General features: G+C 34.8%; 3 protein-coding genes across 12 annotated transcripts in view; 1 reads left to right on the plus strand and 2 right to left on the minus strand.

Annotated features, from left to right (window-relative positions):
• LOC106115694 (hemolin-like) overlaps positions 1 to 949 on the minus strand; it is a 32,546-nt gene extending 31,597 nt beyond the window's left edge. For all 10 annotated transcript variants that reach the window (XM_013309168.1, XM_013309183.1, XM_013309191.1 and 7 more), the window contains exons 1-2: positions 688 to 949; positions 276 to 432 (exon numbers count right to left, since the gene is read on the minus strand). In XM_013309168.1, coding sequence (XP_013164622.1) covers positions 276 to 432; positions 688 to 840 — 310 coding nt within the window. In that variant the 5' untranslated portion in view covers positions 841 to 949. The remainder of the gene's footprint in view (positions 1 to 275; positions 433 to 687) is intronic.
• A 573-nt stretch (positions 950 to 1,522) lies between these two features.
• On the plus strand, positions 1,523 to 3,959 carry LOC106114691 (uncharacterized). The gene is made up of 5 exons (XM_013307990.1): positions 1,523 to 1,717; positions 2,170 to 2,305; positions 2,487 to 2,561; positions 3,013 to 3,096; positions 3,832 to 3,959. The coding sequence occupies exons 1-5, from the start codon at positions 1,589 to 1,591 to the stop codon at positions 3,957 to 3,959; spliced, it is 552 nt and encodes a 183-aa protein (XP_013163444.1). The 5' UTR covers positions 1,523 to 1,588.
• A 2,853-nt stretch (positions 3,960 to 6,812) lies between these two features.
• Positions 6,813 to 13,031, minus strand: LOC106116688 (ATP synthase subunit beta, mitochondrial). Its single transcript, XM_013310603.1, has 13 exons — positions 12,778 to 13,031; positions 11,798 to 11,945; positions 11,301 to 11,378; positions 10,672 to 10,854; positions 10,131 to 10,268; positions 9,851 to 9,948; positions 9,400 to 9,498; positions 8,740 to 8,898; positions 8,267 to 8,389; positions 7,866 to 8,078; positions 7,466 to 7,585; positions 7,197 to 7,268; positions 6,813 to 7,071 (listed from the first exon to the last, which is right to left on the minus strand). The coding sequence occupies exons 1-13, from the start codon at positions 12,931 to 12,933 to the stop codon at positions 6,967 to 6,969; spliced, it is 1,692 nt and encodes a 563-aa protein (XP_013166057.1). The 5' UTR covers positions 12,934 to 13,031; the 3' UTR covers positions 6,813 to 6,966.
• Positions 13,032 to 13,808: the final 777 nt, after the last annotated feature.

Genomic DNA, 13,808 nt, shown 5'->3' on the forward strand with positions numbered 1-13,808 from the left:
GGTATTTGACTAATCAAGGTGTTCCATTCAATTGTTGATGGCGCTACCCCTGGTAAAAATTTAATTTGCAAATTTTTTAACCGACAACAGTGAACTGCTGCAAAATACTGTTATTTGGTAACTTTAGGAGAGTTTAGTAAAAAGCTGGTTATTGTTATATGTAATACATGTAGACCACAAGTAAATGAGGGATAGACAGTGTTAGGACTGTCTGGAATCAGAACCCAAGACTTACATTCAGTCTGTACCAATTTTAAGACAAGATTTACACATACCTTTAGGTTTAAATGCTCCCCTGCCAACCATATCAACAAATTTCTTCTCCGAGGCCAATACTTGCTTCTTGAAGTTGCAAGCATCTCTCAGTCTTGTTACGCATACCTCACAAATAAGTCGGTTGGCACCATTGGGCCCTTCAGCGTGTTGAGAGATCTAATCAAACAAATAAATTTTAAGTTGAGAAAATCATGATTTATGTATCGGGAAGGGTAAATTATAATTAAAATTGCTTATAGAAGACTTTTCTTGGTGGCCATTTTCTATAGTGATGAATTAATTGAGGACCAAAAAAAGTTACATTGGTAAAGTTCAAATCGATCGATAATCCAAATTATCACATAGAAGTAGTACTCGAAGTTTATTTTACAAGATTATTTTTCATATTAAATATAAAAATACTGGACTTACACTTATATCGAAGCAATCCAGTAACATATCGGCATAAATTTCTGTATCATCCATCCATTGATACTCGGTACTAAGATCTTTGTAGCATCCTTCGGAAAGACAGCACCGGCATAGACCCGGGCTTTCTTTCACGACAATATCATCAAAATCCATTTTGTAGTCTTAAATCATTTTCACTTAGAATTAAAATAAGATAACTGTAAGAATTACAGAAAATAATGTATGAACTTCAGAAGCCAGAAATGCACAAATGTAACGCCATTTTCTTTATTAAGATCAAATGGAGATAAAAGATATGAATACAGATGAAATATAGTTCTGAGTCGGATTCATAGATAAAAGTAAAACAAATCGATTAACGAGTTTTTCTTGCAGGTAGGTTGATTAAATTAAAATTAATAATTAATGATGATATAAGCAAAAAAGTAGTGAAATTGAATGTGGGTGGCTACAAGGGTAGAGGAAGACCAAAAAAAGTATGGAATGACTCGGATATGACGGCTGATAGAGATGTATGGAGGAGTAGCATGTACATGCTGTGCCGACCCTCGATAGGGATAAGGGCAGGTTGATTAAATTAAAATTAAGTTGCTTTTATTTCTTTTTACCAATTTCATTTTCTTACATCAAATAATAAAATAACAATAACTGTCTAGATTTACTATTCAAAATCAACTAAGTGTATCTGCTAAATCACTTCCGTATAACGCCTCGAATCGATTCTGAAAAGGGTTAGTTGCGATTTTATGCATCACTATTCCATAAGTCGTTAAACGTCAATGTCAAAGTTGTCAATCAAATCAATCATAATTTAATAAAATACGACATGATTGTTTTGGCTATATTTTAAAGTTGTTAATAAGAATTTGTCTCTTGTTAATTGATTTTAATGTGATTAAAGATGGAGTGTATTCAACTATGCCGGTGTTGTTTGGCCGTAGGTCTTCATAAAGATCTGGACGTTCCATATTTTTATTTAGAAAAGAAAGAAGTTTATTCAGACATGCTATCGGAGTGTTTTAATATAGTAGTAAGTATTATTGATAAAACCTTACGTTAATATTCATAATCTAGAAAGTACTTTAAAAATGTAATATTTAAATGGGACAATTTTTGCCCATTGTCATTACTGACATGATCTCCGTGTTCTTATACCACTTTATATCCTGGCGTACTAGGATTTTTGCCCTCCAGATTCATCTATCATCGCAGCTTCTTCAATCATGTTACGTTTTATGCAAGTAGAAAGTATCTTACTATAGATTTAACATGAAAGAAATGATGCCTTATAATAGTTAATAAGATGAACTATGAAGTATATGTTAATAATCTAGTACTGTATCATACATTATTAAAGCTGAATACATTGTAAACTCTTTTATTCATAATTTGGGGGACAGAAGTGCCAGGTTTCCTGACAATCAGTCCATAATCTGCCTATACCTATGGCTGACAAGTGTAAGTTGATTAATGTTTTCACAGTTGTCTGCAGACAAAACATATAACATGATATGTGAATCTTGCATCACCAGCCTTCGTGATTCATTTATCTTCAAGCAGCAGGTGATCAAAGCTGAACAAGATTTTCTTGAGTGGATAAAAGAGAAAAAAGACAAAGGTATGTTTATTCTGTAGTTTGATCTGAAGATACCTTTAACAAATATCCATCTAAACATTCACATTTGTGATATTAGTAAGATTTTCTTTTACTGTACTAATTTTGTTGAAGGGCAGTTGGTTTACAAGTTGACAAACAAAAATCTAGATTTTTTACTAATTAATGTTATTTAAAATTACAGATAATTCACAAGTTAAAGAGGAACTAAAAGAGGAAAGTGGAAATGAATCGGATGATTACTTCTTATCTGATGCAGGTATGAATTACAGCAACATTCATATGAACTTTCCACTCAAAGTTTAACTAGTTACACAAAATAGACAAAGTAACATTTGCCATGTGAAGTACATGTCACCCGCGACTCAGTCCGCTCGAAATTAGAAGAAAAACATAGTTGCCTATGTGTTATATGTATGACAAATTTTATCAAGCTCCGTCAAGCCATTCTGGTGATATCTTCTAAGAATCCATCCAAACATGTGCATTTATAATATTAGTCAAATTAAGAAGGTGGATGTTCCATCTAGTTATTCCAACATAATCACGCCCGTAACCCAGAGGGGTAGGCATTGACGAACCTCAAGTTTTCGCAGTCCTGACACAACTCTCTCACTTCTAGAGCCATAGGTTTCCAGTGAACTTAATGCCGTCCTACTTGTAGATTGGATCTGAATGGTTATTATAAGTGTTTTATACTAATTTTACAGTAAAACCAACAAAACTGAAACTAGAAGCTAAAGATATATCAAAGAGAAGAAAGACTAATAAGAGGGACATAAATGATTTTGACGGTAAGAATTTTTTTAACTGATTACAGAAGTAAAGAGGGTTTTAATTCCATTTCCTTCCTTATAGGAAAAAGGTGGGAAAGGGGAGAGACAGGGAGTTCGTAGTTTGATATGTCCATACCAATAAATAGTTATTTATAACTTACTAGATGTTTCCCGCGACTTTGTCAGCGCGGTATTAAAAAAACATAACAAGTAATGTGTTTTTCCAGACTATGTTCTATATGTATGCCAAATTTTATCAAGATCTGTTCAGCCGTTCTAGAGATATCTTCGAACATACAAACTAGATGGGTATCATCATCATCAGCTCACTACACGTCCCCACCGAGGGTCTCGGAGCCTAACACAAGTTAAGGGTGATTTTTTTTAACAATACGAAATAGGGGCAAACGAGCAACGAATCGAGTAGGCCATAGTGAACCACGCTGGCCCATGGGGGTTGGTTGGCTGCACACAAATCTTTGAATTTCTTCTCATATATGTGCTGCATCGCGATATTTTCCTTCACCGTAACATCGGATAAATGTACATATGTAAAACGGAATCGAAAAACACATTGGTACATGGCGGAAATCGAACCCAGAACCTACTGACAAGTCAAATACTTGACCTTTGAGCCGCCGACGCTCCGATGGCCGATATATATCAAACTTAATTATGATAGCTCACTAACATCCTCGTGTATCAAAGTTGCAAGATCTATGTCTTACTGAAGCTGTATTGTTTTTTTTTCAGTCGAATTTCAAACCATCAAAGTAGAACCAAAGCCGGAAAGTGAGGAATCTGATTACTCAATAAGTGACACGGGTAAGTTACTTGTTTTATTTGAATTGGATATACTTTTTTTTACAAATATGCCATGAAAAAACCGATATAAAAGATCCTAACTCTTAACCTATAATTGTCATTAGCTCACTATAGGTCCCAACTGAGGGTCTAACCTATCCTAAGTTATGTGACTAGGTCATAGTGAATGTTGACCCAGTGCGTCACTTCACACATATCTTTGACATTTCACTGTAAAAACATAGGATATGTACATATTTTTAGACTTAATTAGTTAGAATCATTTGGCGCGAATCTCGCGTTTTCGTTACAAAGTCAAGTGTCAGAATAGTGAGGGGACATAAACGTTGATATTTTAGGCTAGTGTTGCGACACACCGGCACTGTGTCGGATTTTCTTCCTAACATATTAATACATGGTGGGATTCGAACCCAGGACCTGCAATTACAAGCGCTTAACGCTTGAGCCACCGATGTACTACAACTAATATGTCTAATGCCAAATTTCATCAAGATCTGTTCAGCTCCGGAGCTACTTTCTAACATATGCAGATTTTTACAATTTGATTTCAGTTAATGAAGCACAGAACGAGACAGAAGTGACAGAACATGTAAAGCGTAAAACCAAGAATAAGGAAGAAAGTAATCTGCAAACAAACATCACATTAGTCAATAGACTGACTTCTATAAGTAAATATTAAACATCTATTAATTTAAACACTAATTTGATAAAACGCAATAGTGTCCTTACCTTGAGCTTTCTTTTGCCACAAAAAAAAAACAAAAAGTTATAACTTGGCAACTGTCACATTGACATTTACTAATTAATGTTTTTTCTTTCTAATTAATTTAAATTATGATGAAAATATTTGTAAACAAGAACAAGTGATAATTGCATTTGGTTTGCAAATTTTAAATACAATTTGCAATAAGCCAATCTAGCTGTTGCCTTTAACTCTATGCGCGCGGAATAAAAAAAAAAAACTTAATTAGTAGTCTATGTGTTCCAGACTATGTTCTGCATCTATGACAAATTTCATCAAGATCTGTTGAGCTATTCCGGAGATATCTTCAAACAAACATCTAAAGATTCGCCTTTATAAGTAAGATGTAAATATCAATAACCTAATATTTTCTTATCCACAGATGCCTCTGACGTCGATTTAAAACTAAACAAACCCAAAACAAATAAAAGAAAACTAACAATTTGTAAACAAAAAGATAATGTCACAATAAAATGGACAATCAAAAGGACAAATGATAAAACTAAACATATAGATAATTTAAAAACCATATTACAATACAGTAATGCAACTCCGTTCAAAAATAAATCACTTTTAGGTTATAAATGTGGTTACTGCGAACAAACATATCCAGATCCAATAGATCTGCGTAACCATACTAAAGAATTACATCAAAATGAACGATTACAATTCAAAACAAACTTCTACATGTCAGAATTGAATGTAAAATTAGATATACAAGATTTAAAATGCTTAATATGTGATGAAAATATAAATAATTTGACAGATTTCAAAACACATATAGTAAAATATCATAATAAAGTTATACATAAAGATATTAAAGATCATATACAACAGTTTAAATTAAAAAAAGGTGATATATACGATTGTGTATTGTGTTCAGCTACGTATGAAACATTTAAAATGTTAAAACAACATATGAATAACCATTATAATAATTATGTATGTAAAATATGTAATACAGCGTTTGCAACACAAAGATCGTTAACTTCACATAAAAATACACATATCAAAGGGAGTTTTAAATGTGGATACTGTGATAAAATATTTTCAAGTAAATCAAAAAAAGTATATCACGAGAAATGTAAACATTTAGGTGAAAGGAATATAAGAAATTGTCAATATTGTAATCAATCATTCCGTAGTTATTATCAAAGGAATCAACATTTAATTAAAATTCATAATGCTGAAGCGAAATATAAATGTAACGTTTGTACAAAATCTTATTTATTAAAATCATTATTAATGAGCCATATAAAAAAGAATCATTTAATGGAGAGAAATTATCAATGTACAGAATGTGGGTTTAAATTTTTTAGTACAAAAGGTTTAAAAGCTCATATGGTTAAACATTCTGGTATTAAAAAGTTCTCTTGTGAAATTTGTCATAAATCATACGCAAGGAAATATACATTACGAGAACATATGAGAATACATAACAATGATAGAAGATTTAAATGTAATATTTGTGCAGTCGCTTTTGTACAAAAATGCAGTTTAAAAAGTCACCTTTTATCCAATCATGGTATCAGTATGGCGGCAAGTGATATTATTTCAACATAACCTCAAAATATAAGGAAAAGTGTTTAACCTTTTCACTGAATACACGAACAATCAGATAAACATTGTCCTACTGTACTGGCATAATGTAAAATTTAGGTTAAAAAATATATCTACGTAAATACTAATTATATTGAACAAAACTCATTTTATCAAATTGTTTATTTGGTGATATTTTAATTGATTATACGAATATTATTTATTTTGTAATTGTATGTAAGTTAAGACATTTTTATAATATGTATATTCTTCTTAATTAAATGTTATAAATTATTATTTTGATTTATTATTCAGAAAAAAAATAAGAGTTGTCACATTGTTTAAAACTACAAGTTTATATCAAAGAAAAGGTATTTTTATAGATCAATTCGAAAGTTTGAAACAAAATCTTTCTTTTTTTAATTTCAAATATGTGACAATTAAACTGTTCTTACTAGTGATGTACGTGATGTAGAGAAAACATCGTATTTATTAACCGATTTTTTCGGTTATCGAATCATATCTTATTTTAATTAACACGATAGAAATAATTTTTACTAACATAAAAGTGGTTTATCAAAATTACTTAAAACGTATATATATATCCTAGATAAATAAAACTACAAGATTATTTAAAATTAAGATATTATTGCCTCAATTTCATTCTACAGCCGTAACATTTATAAAACATATTTTTGTCTCTGATTCTGCAAACAGAATGAAAGACATGACTCATATTTTAATAGACAAAATGCAAGCGATTGAACGGTGAAAATATTTGTTTAAACATTTTTAGCTAACGTCTGTGACTTGGCAATGACATCTTCTATTGTTCCAACCATATAAAATGCTGCTTCAGGGATATGGTCCAACTCTCCTTTTAATATCTAAAAACATTTTTTCTGTATAAACTTTCTTTAATATCTCAACTGAGAATACACTAAAAGAGAATTTTATAATCTGGCTATAGATTTTATTTATTATTCGGGTACAAGACCTTAAAGCAACTTACCCGTTGGAATCCTTTGATGGTTTCTTCTAATTTCACCAACTTACCGATATGACCGGTAAATACTTCAGCCACCTGATAATATTTGAAGATAAAGGAATTAAAGGTCCAAATGCTAAATGAGAGATTATAAATATTATTATCGTAGACGATTTGCAACCTACTACTACATTTCTCTTCAACCTATAAACCCCTAACTTTATCTCCTGTCATCGTTCACGCCTTCCGTGGACCTCAAGGACCCTGGACTACTTAGGGATTAAACAAAATACCTGGAATGGCTGTGATAGAAAACGCTGTATCTTCCTCGCACGAGCCACTGTCAACTTGTCCTCTTCAGAGAGCTCGTCCATGCCAAGGATTGCAATAATGTCTTGAAGTGACTTATAGTCCTGAGGACAACGGCTAACGTAGAGCATTACTTACTACTGTCGTTAAGGCAAAACACTTTCGTCGCATGCTAGACTTATGCGATCTACTGGATATGAACTGTAAAACATACGAACTATATATAAGTACGATACATAATTGAAAGAACAGTTTTTAAACAGATTAAAGGAGTTTCACTTCAAGAACACGTTTTATGTGACCATAAGACAGCGGTTTACACATTTCCAAGCTTGTTCTCAGTAGATCGACATTCAAACTAGGTAGAGTATTAAATCACTCTACCTGTAAAATCTTCTGTACTCCTCTAGCAACGTTATAATGCTCCTGTCCAATAATATGCGGATCCATGACCCTGGAAGTAGAGTCGAGTGGGTCCACCGCAGGGTAGACGCCCAGCTCTGCGATGGCACGAGATAGCACTGTGGTGGCATCTAAATGAGCGAAGGTTGTAGCCGGCGCTGGATCTGTTAGATCGTCTGCTGGGACATATACCGCCTGGAGATACAAAGATTTAAACATTGCTATGGACAGGCTTTAAACAACTCAATGGCACCTATAACCCAGAAATGTAGGCTGTTGTTATCGATTCATAATTCCCTATCATTTCATATCGCCGTTTTAGTTTCAACGAGAAGAATATATCAAATAAACTATAAAAAGAAATTCTAGGTTTGATACTACACCTGTACACTAGTGATAGAGCCAGCTTTAGTGGTGGTGATGCGTTCCTGCATAGTGCCCATGTCCGTCGCTAGCGTGGGCTGGTAACCCACCGCTGATGGTATACGGCCTAGTAACGCCGACACCTGGACATAGATTATTTGAGTACAAAATAGAAACTTACAATCATACTATAATAAAATAAACTGTTGGTTACAACATCAAAATCTTTGTATAAAAGATTTTGTTCACAAGTACCTGTAAGAGATCGATTTAAAATATAGAAAAACAGAGTATAACGACTTTAAATTGACCTAAAATATTCAATCTTAAAACATATAGGTAGTTATCTCAACCAATACGATATTATTTTATGTGGCGTTCAGCCGGCTATTACTGTTTTAGCCACCATAACGTTCTAACCGTAGGTAGAATTAAAAGAATAGATACAATTAAGGAGAAGCCTTTGAAATCTTGATAATTTCTTAGTATTTACCTCTGAGCCGGCTTGCGTGAATCTGAATATATTGTCAATAAATAGCAGCACATTCTGTCCTTCTTTGTCGCGGAAATGTTCGGCGACCGTCAGACCAGTGAGAGCGACGCGAGCGCGCGCGCCCGGCGGCTCGTTCATCTGGCCGTACACTAACGCCACCTAGGTAATGTATTTACCGGTAATATGTACATCACTATCGAATTTAGACAGATATCAGTGTTGATTTATCTCTATAAATGGACAGGCTATTGTTTGGAATAGACAACTTTTGTTTCGTTCCGATATGAACGCTTCTGATGTTAGGTGACAGATAATTCTATCTACATCATTAGTTTGTATTTACACCACCGCTAAAAAATACTACCATCAGCGCGGCATGGCGAAAATCAAATACGCACAAAGTATTACGTCGTATAGCCAGTACATTTGTAGAGGTCAACGGTGTTGACATTTAGCGGTAATTATTAGGTTTTTTTGGAGAGAAAAGTGTAGATTAGATATTTCAATATCATTTCACTTTATCATAAAATAACTAAAAAGGAAAGCGTCGTAATAGCCGCTATTTGTAAAACTTAACGGGTCTGTTTTATTTGGTTTAGGCGTTGGGTTAAAAAATTATACTTTTTTATGAAATTGTGTGAAAAATACTTGACCCTATACCTTAGATGTTTTATAATCGTCAGTTATGACGCCTCCGACTTTCATTTCGTTGTACAAATCGTTACCTTCTCTTGTTCGCTCTCCTACACCAGCAAACACCTTTGGTATAAATTATTAAACATATAATTATCAATAGACATTTTTGTTTTTCCAGAGAGGAATGCTTTATGCATACTCCGCGCTCCAGGGGGGACGCGGTAGTTATGTGGGATTCTCCTCCATAGCTGAGGCATACCCACTAAACCTCTCTGTTCTTCCAACGCATCGGGACGGGACCACGGGCACGCTTTAGATCTCGTCCGCGAGAGAATTATCAATAGCCATGACTTGTTATAAATCCACGCCAGCTGTTATAGTGACGGTATAAAAAGATTGACATATGTTTAAGTCAAAATGGGTTTGAAACTTTGTGTAATTATTTTATAGTAAGGCCCTATATATGTTATCTCACCGAGAATCCTCCATGAGCCTTGGCAACGTTGTTGATCAGTTCCATAATTAGAACAGTCTTCCCAACGCCCGCTCCACCAAACAATCCGATCTTACCGCCTAATAAAATACAATTTAATATAGGATTATATAATTTTGTTTAGTTCTAAAAGTATAATAAATAATGTTTTTTTCTTAAAAGTGCAAGGAGAAAATATTGGCTCTTGAACTATGTAGTTCAAGAGCCAATGCTACCAAAAATTATAAATGAGTGTCACAATAAACTTTTTATTATTATGTACCTTTAACGTAAGGCGCTAAGAGGTCCACGACCTTAATGCCTGTAACTAGGATTTCTTGTTCGACAGACATTTCGACAAACGGTGGTGCCTCAGCGTGAATTGGTGCAAACTGGTCTGTCTTGATAGGACCACGTTCATCTGTAGTCAGAATGAGCTATACCAAATAGCACATTGATTCCCGAAGTAATTACAGACCCCCAAGTTTAACCGAAGAACCCGTGGTACGATTGTGTCAAGTAAAGTTAAAAGTTCATAAGTTAAACAAAAAATGTTTGGAAATCTCAGAATTAGCGCAATAACTTTACTTTTTACTAATATTATAAATGCGAATGTCTAGATGGATGTTTGTTAGAAGGTTTGTCCAGAACAGCTGCACGGATCTTTATGAAATTTGTCATAGATGTAGAACATAGTCTGGAAGAACAGATAGGCTACTATTTTTTTAAATTCCGTGCGGACGGAGCGAGCGACATTTAGTTTATAATAATGTCAAAGTACTCGTATTGCAGAAAACTAAAATCATACTCCTCATCGTATTTACCAATTGGTTCGCCAATAACATTAATGATCCGTCCTAACGTCGGTTCACCAACGGGTATGGTGATCGGTGCCCCCGTGTCTGTAACGGGCTGACCACGAACCAAACCTTCGGTGCCGTCCATTGCAATTGTCCTGCATGTCCGTTCTCCTAAATGCTGTGCCACTTCTAAGATAAGGCGAGGCTCTGGTAATACAAATGGCATTTTAATAGCTTCATGTCCCTGTACTTATCACATAAAGTAAGCGCACTAGGTCCTTAACAGTGGTAGAGCCCGCTTTAATCAAGCTGCTCGGTGCAATACCTCGACCACACAGAAGACAGGCCTCAAGTGGAAGCAATTCCTCGTTTCGTCTGATGAGTGTGCGTCCCGGAGGCCTAATTTAATCCTCTTTCTCTTCCCAACCTTTTTCTTATAAGGAAAGGATAGGAAGTGGAAGTCGATGCATGGGAAAGAAAATATTTTGTTTCTGTGCATCCTCTCCTCCGTCAATGCAATATTATAAATGCGAAAGTAAGTAACAAAAGAGGTCCAAAAAAAGTAAATCGATATATATATATATATATATATAATTGAACTGATACCGCAGACGATGTCGCGGGTACAGCTACTCAAATAAAATGACACTTACTTCTATTCGGCACTTCCAATGCATTTAAAATTGGTGGTAGATGCGTGTCAAATTGTACATCAACTACAGCGCCAATTACTGCGAAACAATATAACTTAAATTATGAGTTTTATTCACTAACCAGTATACGTGAACTGGCTATAAGCCGTGGTATTTTGTGCCTATTAGATTTTTGTTTTTGTAGCGATGTTTGTGGATTTCGACTAGTGAGGCGTCATTTGATTCATATTCTGTGAGTGTTAGCTCCCTCATAGCTCCCTATACAACTCCACAACAGGGTCTCGGAGCCTGCTATGTGACAAGTCATAGTCGATGCTGGTTCAGTGCGTCACTCATATCTCTGACATTTCAAAGATATGTGCAGCATCACCATGTTTTCCGTAAGAACATAGGATCAATGTACATGTGTATCGAAAGTTCTATGTCTGTCTGTCAAGACCCTTTTTTTCAGGAACGCGTGAACTTATCAAGCTGAAATTTTAATTTACCAATATTACCTGCAATAATTTGTCCTTTAGCACCTGGAATTGATTTCACTGGTAATACTTTACTGTCTTTAGTCTTTGTCACATCGCTTTTCACTGCAGGTTTTTTTTTATCACATGGATCATCTTTCGTTGCCATTAGAACAGCTGACGTCGAGTACTAGATAACCAAGAGTTTGTTTGAGATGTTTAGGGACTGTTACTAAGAGTATCATCATCATCAGCTCACTATATGTCCCCACCGAGGGGCTCGGAGCCTACCCTAAGTTAAGGGTGATTAGGCCATAGTCAACCATGCAGGCCAAGTGCGGGTTGGTTGACTTCACACATATCTTTGAATTTCTTCCCAGATATGTGCAGCATCACGATGTTTTCCTTCACCGTAAGAACATAGGATAAATGTACATATGTATTATAAATCAGAAATGGAAAAACACATTGGTACATGGCGGGATTCGAACCCAGGACCTGCAGATTGCAAGTCAAGTGCTTGACCACTTAGCCACCGACGCTCCCAAGACCAAGAGTATATTGTCAAAGAATTAAATTTCTAACTTAGGATCGAGTAACATTTTCCAAGATATAACCCCATAAGTGTTATAATTTGGTTTGGAAGAATTGACAAATTGATATCTTATTTCTTACTAATATTATAAATGCGAATGTTTCGATGGATGTATGAAGGTATCGCAATTAAATTTTGCACAGATGTAGAACATAGTTTGGAAAGAAAAGCGAAACAACTAGGCGTCCATAGACCACATTTGCAGATGCGTTATTTTTTATGACGGAGGAGAGGACGCACTGATAGAGGATATATCACCTTCCTATACGTCTCTTTCTCCAAATTCCTCTTCTCATATTTTTCTTATAATAGGAAGGGAAAGGAATGGGGTCTTTTTTTCAATAATATTTCCTAAACTCAATGTCCCTGTAAAGGACCGAAGGGCGTCCAACTGGTCGCAGTATTTATTTTGAAATTACGAACTTACATTTAAGTTAGGAATTTTCAATTGAGCGCAAGCACCGATCTTAGCCATCCGTGATCTCTTTTTCTCTTGTTGCGTTTCGTCCATTTTTTCATATTTCTTTAAGACAATCTTCCGAACACTAGATGGCGCTGTTCTTAAAACTTTCGTTTTGGGCATTTCAACGGATTTTAATTTCGAATTTTCATTATTTGCGGTTGCTAAACCAATATTGATACTTATACGTCTACATTGAGAAGATGGTCTGTAGTGAAAGTTATCTGTTGAATTAAAAAAAAACACATTCAACACGTCTTTAAATCTTTCGTGAGACATTATAATAAACTTACATAAAAACGGCTAAACATTCACGTATATTCGTCCGGTGGCGACACAGACTAAGTGAGCAGGAGGCCGCGTCCGCGAAATAATACGTCCCACTCACCCTGATGAAGGGCGCCGATGGACTCGAAAGTAGTCGGTGCCGCCACCGGACGAATATACGTCAATGTTTAGCCGTTTTTATATAAGTTTAACATAAGCCATGGTCTATGCACAGCAAGGGACTACCTTGTAAACATGTTTGGTTTGGACATGTTATGCGGACAGAAGATATAAACAAAAAAGTAATGAGATTGAATGAATGGCTACAAAGGTAGAGGAAAACCAAACAAAGTATTGTGTGAAAGAAGATATGCGTAAGACGTGGATTCAGATATGACGGCTGATTGAGATGTATGGAGTTCATACTGTGTCTACCCTCTGTGGGGATTAGGGGTTGAATATATTTGAACTTACTTGGTAATACAAATAACTTATTAAAGTTAGGAATAACTTTCATTTTAATATAACTTCAATAAAACTTATTATTTGATGTTAACGAATTACGCACTGTCGATGTCAAATTTTAAATTTTTCATAAATTGTGTAACCATGAAGGTTATTTGCATGTAAATTTTCACTGGTACGAAATAATAAATAATACATTTTTATCAACAACTAGCTGTCGCCCGCGGCTCCGTCCGCGTGGGTATAAAAAAAACTTAATTAGTGTA

The sequence above is a fragment of the Papilio xuthus genome, unplaced genomic scaffold (genome assembly GCF_000836235.2).
Source record: "Papilio xuthus unplaced genomic scaffold, Pxut_1.1 DF829660.1, whole genome shotgun sequence".
NCBI classification, from domain to species: Eukaryota; Metazoa; Arthropoda; class Insecta; order Lepidoptera; family Papilionidae; genus Papilio; species Papilio xuthus.